This window comes from Mchenga conophoros, linkage group LG3, assembly GCF_057382185.1.
Source record: "Mchenga conophoros isolate Kocher_MC1m ecotype Shallow Benthic linkage group LG3, M_conophoros_male_GT1.1, whole genome shotgun sequence".
Lineage (NCBI taxonomy): Eukaryota > Metazoa > Chordata > Actinopteri > Cichliformes > Cichlidae > Mchenga > Mchenga conophoros.
Window position 1 is genome coordinate 1,612,237 of NC_140528.1, and position 11,954 is coordinate 1,624,190.

Genomic DNA, 11,954 nt, shown 5'->3' on the forward strand with positions numbered 1-11,954 from the left:
TCCTGGCTAATGTGCAGTCTCTGAGGAGTCAATTGGATGAACTGCATTTGAATGTCGCACACTTGCGTGGCTACAGGGATACATGTCTAATGGCATTCACAGAGACTTGGCTCAAGGACTCTGACCCTGATTGTTCTCTGGAACTAAATGGCTTTTGGTTTCCCATACGTTTGGATCGAGACCCCGGAGCTACCCAGAAATCTCAAGGAGGAGTGTGTTTGTATATAAATCAGAAATGGTGTAAAAATGTGACCGTTCGTAGACAAGTGTGTCTGCCTGACATTGAGCTCCTCTCTGTGTCTTTGAGGCCGTTTTATCTGCCGAGGGAATTCCCACAGATCAACGTCACCATTGTTTACATCCACCCTAAAGCGAATCCTAAGAATGCGACTGACACCATCTCCATTTTTTTCCTAATAACAAACCATGGTCTTCAAAAGGTCTTATGAGGCTGATTCATGAAAGGAAAAAAGCTTTTATTGAAGGGAATATCTTGAAAGTTAGAGAAATTAGGAAGGAGATCAGATCAGAAATTAAAAAAGCCAAAGTAAAATACAAGGATAAGGTAGAGGCGGAGATGGGTAGCAATAACTTAAGGGTGGCCTGGGCAGGCATGAAACACATGACTGGTCACCGTTACAGTGACTGTAATAAGATAAGTCTTCCTGGTTTTAGTTCAGACTCTCAGTTAGCAAGTAGAGAAGCTTATAGACCCTCTACAATTTGCATACAGGCCTCGTAGACGTGTTGATGATGCAGTGGTCACTCTGTTGAACTTCCTTTATCGCCATCTTGATGGCGCCAAAGCTCATGCTCAGCTCTTATTTATTGATTTTTCTTCAGCTTTTAATACTATCCAGCCACATCTTTTAGCTGATAAACTTCTTAACCAGTTTACACTTGATCTTAATCTCGTTGGTTGGGTTTTAACCTTTTTAACTGACAGATCTCAGTGTGTGAGAGTGAACGGCTGTTTTTCCAAACAGCTGAACTCTTCCACTGGCTCACCGCAAGGTTGTTGTCTCTCTCCTCTACTGTATATTTTGTACACTAATGACTGTCGCAGTACACAGGCCAACAGGCATTTCATTAAATACGCAGATGACACAGTCATTGTAAGCCTCCTTCATGGTGAAGAGGATTCCCATGGGCCTGTTGTGGATGAGTTTGTTTCGTGGTGTGATCAGTCCTTCTTAATGATCAGCACCTTGAAAACCAAGGACATGGTTATTGACTTCAGGGAGACATCCCCTCATCCTGCGCTAACAGTGGTAAATGTGCAGCCATTGAACTGGTGGACAGTTATAAGTATTTGGGGGTTGTTCTTGATAAAGCTCTGTGCTTTGAGTCACATCTTGCTGCTACAGTGAAAAAGGTTCAACAAAGACTTTTTAAGGAGGTTGAGAGGTTTCAATGTTTCATCTGCAATGATGACTCGTTTTTTATAAAAGTTTTATTGAATCTGTTTTAACTTTCTGTATCATTGCTTGGTACGGTAATATGTCTCTGAATAATAAGACCAGACTTAACAACCTGGTTAAAGTGGCTGGTAAGATTTCAGGGAGGTCTCAGGTCCAGCTTGTGGACTTTTATAACAGGCAGGTGCTGAGGAAGGCGACCTCTGTCATGTTGTGTTCAGATCATCCTCTCTTTAATGATTTTCAACTGCTTCCATCAGGTCGTCATTATAAAGTGCCTGCAGTGAAGACAAAGAGACATAGATTGTCTTTTGTACCTACTGCTATTATCATAGTTAATAACACTGAACCATATGTGTTGTTGCCATTGCACATTGTACTTTTTTGATGAAAAATCTAGGTTGTTTTCTCAGGCTTATATTATATTATATTATTTTGGAGTGTGTATGTGATGTGTTGGTTGCCTGTTTGTTTGTTTGTACGGACATACTGCAAATCAATTTCCCATTAGGGACAATAAAGTTACCAATAACCAATAATCATCCAGGTAAGTAAATCTCCAAAAGTTGATTCTGTTCATCTGGACGTAGCGTTTTGTGGGAGAAATGTTTCATCATCATCCAGGTGACTTCTTCAATCTCGGCTGACTGCAGGTTTCAATCTTATAAACAGTACATTTGCATAATGACTGAAACCAGCCCACTGAAGGAACAATGGGCTGGGAGGTCAGTTCCTTAATCATAATTATGCAAATTCTCATGACCATTGATCAAAGCCCACTGATCAAAGCCCACTGATCAAAGCCCACTGATCAATAGCCATGAGAACCATTCACAGAGAGTTGGGGAATGGCTGCAATCACAGCATTTTAATCATTATTTTAAAGGCTGTAGATTGGAGCCATTGCTCTAACAGTGTACAAATGTAACAGGGCTTGGTGCTGATGCTAACAGTGCTAGCTGCTTCAGCCTTTATTTACACATTATAAGCACATTTAGCTTATTTTAAACAGTATATAAAACAGCTAGTACTGCTGGGACGTTATATTTTCACAAGCTAACATGAGCCAATCAGTGAGATGTCTAGCCATGACAGTTGTATGTTGCTGTGAGAAGAGTCGGGCTACATACAGTGATGATAGTGTTAGCCATGTTAGCATTTAGCTTCTATGTTTTTATAGTTTACACTTCTTGTTTATTGCTAGCTGCTCTGTTTAGTTGCTTTAGGGTTTCTTAGTTTACTTTTCCTGCATTATTTTGGTAGTTATCGTGCTTGGTGTCATAAGTTCAGTTTGACTTCCTCCCCTGACATTGTCTACATTAGTTTCAGCTGTGGAAGGATTTATTGAGTGTTTTCTATTTCTTCCATTTGAACAATAGTGGTGCACTCTATGCTTGTAGCTGCTGTGTGCTACGTTCTTCTGTCAAACAAGATGGCGCCTGTGTTTGGCTTTGCCGCCGCTGCAGCTTGCTGGAGGCAACAATGTAGTTTTTCACTGTCGTCAATCATTTTTTGTAATGTCATTTTTGCTCTTTTGAGTTCTGACTTAATTTCTGCTGCTTTAAATTATGATTGGGAGATACTGTTAACCCTTTAAGGCCGGTCAGAGTGGGAACGCTCAGTTTTGCGTAACTATTTTTAAATGCCTGTAGATCGGCAACCACACAAGCTAGTGCAATAATTTTTATTTTTGCATGTGAAACCGGAGTTGTACTTACATCTTATGTATCCAGCTTATCCTAGGTCACCGTTTCCTTCCACACATAGCTTTGCAAAAGTTGCATGAAAAGCACTTGCAGCAACAAAAAAGTAATATTCCAGAAACACGCTTTGCCAATCCGATCAGCTGTTCATAGCACTTCCTACGTTGGAATAGATGTCAGCCCAAACTATCGTATGTCCGCCATTACCTGCCCGAAACCTGAAGTGACGTCGTTTTTGCGAAAATTCTAGTTGTTTGTTTGTTTGTTTGTTTTTTACCTTGAAGCCTACACTGGTGTTTTTAAAAGTCATGTTTGAGTTTACCCTTTCAGTATAGTTTCTGGGAGGCTTAGAACTCAAATTACACAGTTGGAAATAGTTTATTTTGATGCACTGAAGTTTTTCTTGCAAATTCACATGGTAGTATTTATTTTAGTTTTTCATGCAGTATATACAATTTGGTGTATCTCAAAAATACAACTATGGATACACTCAAATTACATTTCCTGTGGTTGGAAACTATTTTGTGCAACTTTTTTAGTTCTTCCGTTTTGAGGGATAAACCTCTTAAATTTCTCTAACTACAAATATATGTAAAAATACAAAACAAAACAATTTTCAATTTGTTCTAGTTTATTGCACTTTTTGCTGTATATGTATATATGTATATGTAGTTACTATGGACTGAATGCATACATATTATTAAAATTTGGGCTATAACGGTTGTATTGATGTATAGCAACTTGAACTGCTCCCCAAAATGGCACTACAGCAGTGGTTCCCAAACTTTTTTTGCTGGGCCCCCCTTTGTTTTACACGAAAAACGTTCGCCTCCCCCCCGGCGCGTGAACAGCACGCACACGCACTAACACATCCTCCAACCACACACGCCCATATTTTGCTCCATTGCGGTTTATTTCACACCTCAAACATTTAGTAAACAATTAAGCAAATACAAGTAATCTGCAATAAATTACAGGTAGTAAGAAAATAAACTACTAAATCTTTTACGCTACGTCCGCACCTACACTGGTATTTTTGAAAACGCAGCTGTTTCATCCAAACAGTGTTTCAAATCACCAAAAACTGAGATTTTTTTAAAACTCCTTTTTTGCGGACGAGGAATACAGAGTTCATCTGGCAACGTCAAAGGTTGCGCCTTTTTTCACGTCACGTTATTGTTTATGTGAGATGAATTGCAGAATGGCAGACAGAGACAAAATACTGTTACTCTGAGTATCTGCAGGTTTCACACGCAGTTACTGTCCCTCCATTTACAAAGGCGTCACGGGTAGTTGTTTCTTCTTCTTCTGTAATACTAATCAACATTGCTGTCAATACATTTTCAAAAAATGCCTCTCTGTGCAAAATGGGTTCAAAAACATAAACAGCTGTGGGATCCTGTTTGTCTGTGATTTGAATCGAGGGAACAAATCGTGGCAGGATCAGCCTGATGTTATTTGTATCCCGCTGTAACTTTACTCTATAAAGAGCAAACATCTCCAACATGTCAGGAGTAGTTAGTCACTACAACAAGTGTTTGTGAACTAAAAATTAAGAATGTGGGATCCTGTTTGTCCATGATTGGAAGAGCCCAGCGCTGCTCCCGACGCAGGGACCTACCTCAGCACCTGTGCAGGTGAAGCCAAAGGGCAGATTTGCTTCACCATATTTTCTAGTCTTTGGCTTAGAATGAAGTTGGTTTGGAAACATATTCAGCGATGCTTCATCTCCTGCTTTGCGTTTCTGTGGGCGCCGTGCTAGCAGTGTTCAAGCGTTTTGTTCCCCCCCCTTTTCATACCGCGCCCCCCCTGCCATGGCTCTCCGCCCCCCCTAGGGGGCGGGCACCACAGTTTGGGAAGGTCTGCACTACAGCATGTAAAAATCTAAAGATAAGCTCTGGCAGACTTGGTTCTATGGTAGGTCTTAAAGGGTTTAACATCAAAGATTCAGTGGAGAGCTACTGTAACAGCTGAATAGAAAAACTCTTCCTCCCCTGGTGTGCTACTCTTCACAACCCGCAGGACTTTCACCCTCAAGAGATGGAAAAGGGGAACGAGGGCCGACGTCCAGGTGAAACTGAGAAGCTACCAGAGGCTAGCTTCTTGGCTGTGGGGAGAATCCTGGTGCCTGCGTCCACTTCCTCTCCTGACATTTAGTTAATATGTTACGCCGGTGACTGGGACCTGGGCTCTGTGGCTCAGAAGCAGTTTTTCTCACGGTGTGTCCGTCAAACGTTCACTGTTTTTATTGATAACAGCTATGTCTGCTCATCGATCATTGCTTCCCCCAGCTCTGGAGTCGCTGCCCTGCCCAGCAGGTCCACAGGTCTGCATTGTCTTTATTTCAAGTGCCGCTGCAGTCAGCTGTTGATTTTGCAGATCGACCGTCATCAACTCGGTTGGCCCCGCTTAACGTTCGCTCCATAACAAACAAATCATTTATTCTAAGCGATCTCTTTATTAAAGAGTCTCTAGATTTCATGTGTCTGACTGAGACGTGGCAGCAAAATAAGAATTATGTCCAATGTTCCCTCTAATGTTTCATGTGTCTGAGCGAACACACAAACTCCCTGAGCGGTCCCTTGGATCACTGGATCACGTTGTCATTAACGTGGCTTCACTCTACATCAACCAAAACACCGGTGTCGGCACATGAGGACGCTGTCATAGCCCGTCAGCGACGTTGATTAGCTGCGTATATACGAATGTGAATCATTGGCTGGACTATGGGATAAGGCGGCATCGTTCTAAATACTGGAGCAGCCAGTCACTGACTAACACTGCAAAGCAGAATTGTTAACGTATTTATTTTAATTTCAATTCAGGTTAGTATTTAGTATTTAGTATTTATTTATTTATTGTCATTGTCAAGAACAATGAAATTGCGTTTGGGGCTTCCATACAACCCCCCAAAAAAAGAAGAAAATAATAAATACCCCTTAAAACCCAAGTGTACATATTTAACCCAGTGTGACTCCAATGCAATAAGACAATCCTTAGCAACAACATGAGAACATGACAAGTAATGTTCGTAGAAAATCAGACAAAGACCTGAGAAACATGACAAAGTACAACAATGCAACCCATTCAATATTATTGTACTGTGAGATATGATATCAGATATGATAGTTATCTATTTAAGAAGGAGGGGGGGGCAGGAGGGGGAAGAGAATAAAGATATGATGCACCAATGCAGACCAGTTCATTGCTATTAAGAAGTTGGATATGGTTATTGTCCGTGAGAGGGGGGCAGAGAGTTCAGGAGCCTCACAGCCTGTTAGATATCTTTTTGTGCGCAATGCAGATACTCTGTGTGCAGAGAGCGTGTCAGCGGATTGCGCCCGTGCGCAGCTTAGAGGGAACATTGATTATGTCCACTTGAATGAAATCTGCCCGGCTGGCTGCTCCGTCATCTGAACTCCGCGTCTTTTAGGACGTGGTGGAGGACTCGCTGTTGTTTACCAGGACAGATTCACATGCAGTCTGATGACCTCGGACTCCTTTTCTGCATTTGAGTCACAGATGATGGTCAGTTCTCTAAAAACCAGTTATTGTATTTTATTCTACCTGATGGGGTCTTTCTAACTGAATTTAATGACCTTCTGACATCCATCATTTCATTGGAGAAGGTTGGGAGATTTGAGCCGTCATATTGATGAAGCATCCTGTAACACTGCTGCTGAGCTCATCACTGTCACTGAGTCTTTTAACTTTAGGCAGCATGTTTCTGGCCCCACACATACAAAGGGTCACACACTGGATCTTGTTTTCTCCCTGGGTTTAAATATACATGATGTATGTGTGGAGGATGTCCATGTGAGTGACCATAGCTGCATATTTTTTAACTTGTTATTTTACTTGGATCCTTCATCTCCTAAACTGATGATCCAAAGGCGGATTATAAACCAAGATGCTGCTGGAAGGTTCTCTGCCATGTTTGACCCTCGCATGGCTCGTAGTGACCTCGACTCACGTATTTTATCCTTTAATGATCAATGCAAGTTGTTGGAAAGCCCACTGATAACATGTTTACATGGCTAAAATGTTATGGCTCATTCATTGATAGTATTTTCGCCATAGAAATTGTTATGTCCTATATTGTTGAACCCACCATGTCTATGCTGATGCTCTTTGAACGCACCACATACGTACTCGAGGCCATGCAGTGGCTGCTAGTCTGTGTTCTCAGTATTTTTATGTGTCAGTTCCAGTTTTAGAGCTCTAAAGTGCAGCTATCGTGTTAGGAATATGTTAGGAATAGACAGGAACACTGAGCACACTGAGGTCAAATCTTTATTTAGGGCGACCGTGGCTCAGGGGGTTGGGAATCGCATCTGTAACCGGAAGGTCACCGGTTCGATCCCTGGGCTCTCTGTCCTGGTCGTTGTGTCCTTGGGCTTTACCCTACTTGCCTACTGGTGTTGGCCAGAGGGGCCGATGGCGCGATATGGCAGCCTCGCTTCTGTCAGTCTGCCCCAGGGCAGCTGTGGCTACAACCGTAGCTGCCTCCACCAGTGTGTGAATGTGAGAGTGACTGAATAGTGGCATTGTAAAGCGCTTTGGGTGCCTTGAAAAGCGCTATATAAATCCAATCCATTATTATTATTATTATTTTACCACTCGCTGCATTCTTGATGTTCATGTTCTTCTCTTTCCCCTCACCCTGCAACCAGTCATGGTAGATGCTCCTCCTGGAGCCTGTTTTCACTGGGAGGATCTTTGTGTCAAAGGGAGTTCTTCTTCCCACCATCACCAAGTGCTGCTCACAGTGGAGGCGGTTACCTTACACTGTTAAACAGCTTCAGATGACTGTTGTTGTCTGTTGGGTATTGTCACTTATAAATAAAGTTACATTGAATGGATGTATGGATGGATAGATGTTATTGTGACGAAGAGAAAACGATTGTTGACAGATTGATTGTTGTTTTGTGTGTCTGCAGTCTGTCAGGCTGTCTGATCACAGAGGAAGGCTGTACTTCTCTGGCCTCAGCTCTGACCTCCAACCCCTCCCATCTGAGACAGCTGGACCTGAGCTACAATCATCCAGGTCCCTCAGGAATGAAGCTGCTGTCGGCTGGACTGAAGGATCCAGGCTGGAGACTGGACACTCTCAGGTATGGAGAGAATGTCTGATAGAGGAGGAAGAGCTGGAAACATTTCCTGTGTCCTTCACTCACTTCCTGTTTGTTTCCTGCAGATGAGACATGAACAATCACACATGCAGGAATATTTTCAGGGACAGACACACTAGTCTAGCTGGATAGTTCATGGATATTTATGTAGGGGTCTCCAAGGAGTCTGGTTGCAGGAACATTTAGGTCACAGGTGTACCTGAGATAGATACCAGTGTACCTAATAAAGTGTCAGCCATGTGTATGTTTCCCATGCTGTATGTCCACAGTGACAGAAGGATGAAACAAGGCTGTGAATCATTTCAGTCTGTGTTTGTGACAAAGAGGCAGACAGGAGCAGCTAACATTTGGAAATGGAAGCTTAAATAATGACAAACTCTACATTCACAGCTGAATTAACAATAAATTTGTTCTCAAGTGCACATTTAGCAGCTAATGCTATTACTGTTTTCCCTTGCTTTCTACAACTTGAGCAGCTATTGCTAAGTAGGCCACTTTGCTCTGCTAAGGATTTATGTGACCATGATGGAAACTCTGATAAGCTAATGCTGCTAAGCTAATACTGTTTATGGGCCCTGTTAGAATCAATATTTCATTCTCATTCTGTTGTTTGAGAACAATATTAACGTTTCACATCATTATAACACAAGAGAAAAGGGTATTAGCGTTAGCTACTAATGCTTATTCACCTCAAATTAGCTTTAGCTGCTAATGGTAGCCTACTTAGCAATAACTGCTCACTAATATAATGCTAATTCACATCAAATTAGCATTAGCTGCTCAAGTTGTTATAAGGAAAGAGAAAACGGTATTAGCATTAGCTGCTAATAATTGTTCACCCCTAATTAGAGTTAGCCCCTAATGGCAGCCTACTTAGCATTAACTCCTGACGTCGTTGTAATGCAGGGGAAAAGAGTTACCATTATCGGATAATGCTAATTCACATCAAATTAACATTAGTTAACAACGGTAGACTTCGTATCATTAGCTGCTGTCATTCTTACAAAGCAAACAGTATGAGCATTAGCTGTTAATGCTTTCTCATCTAACATTAGAATTGGCCACTAATGGCGTATTGTTAAAAAGTAAAAAAACACATTGTTAGCATAAGCGGATGATGCTAATTCACCTAAATTAGCATTAGCTAATGATGGCTACATACCTAGCATTAGCTACTGATATTGATATAAATCAAGAAAATATGGTATTAGCATTAGCTTTTAATGCTTTTTCATCTAAAATTAGAATTAGCCACTAATGGCGTGCTATTTAGCATTACCTCTTCACATCGCAGGGGAAAAGTTAAAATTAAATTTAAAAAAATGTTCAGATTAGCTACTCATATTGTTAAAAAGTAAGAAAAAACATTGTTAGCATAAGCGGATAATGCTAATTCACCTCAAATTAGTATTAGCTAATAACGGCAACCTACTTAGCATTAGCTGGTCATATTGTTATAATGCAAGAAAATATGGTATTAGCATTAGCTGCCAATTCCTAAATACCTAAAATTAGCATTACCTGTAATGGAAGTCTACTTAGCATTAACTCCTCACTAATGTAATGCTAATTCACATCAAATTAGCTTTAGCTTTAGTATTAGCTGCTAGCACCAGCCTACCCAGCACTAGCTGCTCACATTGTTAAAAGGGAAGAGAAAACGATATTAGCATTAGCTGGTAATAATTATTCACCCCTAATTAGAATTAGCTGCTAATGGCAGCATACTTAGCATTAACTCCTCACATCGTTATAATGCAAATGAGGCTAACTTACATTAAATTAGACTGCTGTTATTAGCTAATGCTATTTAGCAGTAGCTGCTCACATTGTTATAAAGCAAAGGAAAACGATATGAGCATTAGGTTCTAATGCGTATTTGCCTTTAATTAGACGTAGGTGCTAATGGCGACCTACTCAGCATTAGCAGCTCAGATGTTGTATTGCTAGGGAAAAGAGTGTTAGCATTAGCCGTTCACATTGTTATGAAGTTAAGGGAAATAGTGTTAGCATTAGCTACTCACATTGTTAAAAAGTAAGTGTTAGCATTAGTGCATAATGCTAATTCACATCCAATTAGCATTAGTTAATAACGGCAGCCTATTTAGCATTAGCAGATAATGTTGAATTTGGCCCACTGGAAAAGTTAAGAACTCAAGATTTAGGAGTGTTTCTCGATAGCTCTTTCTCATTTGAGAAACAAATAAATGTTGTTATTAAAACCAGCTGTAAGCTTTATATTGTTGATTGTCATTTCCCATATGGAAAAGATATATAAATCTTATAAAGTTTGTATCTGTCTTGTGTGAAACTTGTATGAAAAGCATACAAGAGTGAAAACAGATATAAGATCCCTTGAAAAATTATATAATGAAACTTGTATGTTTTCGATACTTACTAAAACAATATATGAAAGTAATGAGAAAGTGGCCACTTTCGTGAGTATGACTTTCATCATATAAGTTTTTAGTCTTTTCCATATGGGATATGCTTAAAAATATTTACTCATACATGCTTAGTTTTATAATCGATTGGATGATGATAGAGGTTTGATCCTTAGTAGTCTGTAAAGACTCTGTGTGCCTTCCAGAGTGCTCTGGCATGCACACACCACTTGGGGCCATGAGAGAGGTCGTACCCTCTCTTACTGATTTATGGTGTAGGACAGGGGTCTCAAACTCAATTTAGCTGGGGGCCGCTGCAGGCAGAGTCTGGGTGAGGCTGGGCCGCATTAGGTTTTCCACAAGAAAGGCATGGTTAAAAAATTCCAATCTTCTCAAATCTCTTTATTTTTATTTTTTAACACAAAATATGAAAAATGAATAAACAAATTAAGAATTAATAAGAAAATAAATCAATCTGTAATACATAAATAAAATAATAATAAGATATTTTTAGTCAGTGAACTTGTGTGTATCTTTCAGTCTTCTATATCTGCTGTATTTAGATTGAAATGTCTGTATTAACAGTTCTATAACCTTCTTCTGAACATGAATGGAACACTGTAGAAAATGAACTGTTCTTCTGAACATGGCTTCTCTTGCCTACTCCTTGCTGCTAGAGACCTGGCAGCGTTTCCTCTCGCATAGCCGAGCCAGATTTGGCCTGAGGGAGGAAGCAGTTGCGACCCTCAGTATGTCTTGAAGATGATCATCCGTAAGTCTGGACCTGTACTTGGACTTATTGAAGTTCAAAGTGGAGAAGAGCTTTTGGCACAAGTATGTGCTACCAAAAAGGCACATGGTCCGCTTGAACATTCGGGAAAGCCGAGGGAAACTAGGGCTCAAGTCTCTCAAAAATTGTCCAAGCTTGTCTGCTTTTCCACTCACCTCCCTGAACTTTGCTTTGAGTTCAGAGTTGCACTGCAGCTCAATGAGCTCCATTTGAAGCACAGAAGGGGCATCTTGCACATCAAAGGAGAAGGGGTCCGCAAAAATGTGAAAGCTGGCTCTGTGTGTCTTGAAGTCAGCAAATCTGTGATCAAATTCCTCCTGTAGCCTCAAAATGACATCAACATACTCGTCAGCACTGAATGGTGTGCCTGCATCCACGAGTGCCTTGCATGCTGGGAAATGGCAAAGGTTTGTCTGAGAGAGCTGAGCTTTCCAGAGCGCCAGTTTTGTGGAGAATGCTCTCACGTTGTCATAGGCAGCACTGACAAGTTGCCCCTGGCCTTGTAACGTCTTGTTCAGTACATTAAG

At 40.8% G+C, this 11,954-nt stretch overlaps 1 protein-coding gene across 1 annotated transcript in view; it reads left to right on the forward strand.

Moving 5' to 3' along the window:
- Nucleotides 1–6,914: 6,914 nt before the first annotated feature.
- LOC146576948 (stonustoxin subunit alpha-like) overlaps nucleotides 6,915–11,954 on the forward strand; it is a 15,881-nt gene continuing 10,841 nt past the window's right edge. Inside the window, exon 1 of the mRNA XM_085267601.1 lies at nucleotides 6,915–6,937. Within this exon, the coding sequence (XP_085123727.1) occupies nucleotides 6,915–6,937 (23 nt within the window). The remainder of the gene's footprint in view (nucleotides 6,938–11,954) is intronic.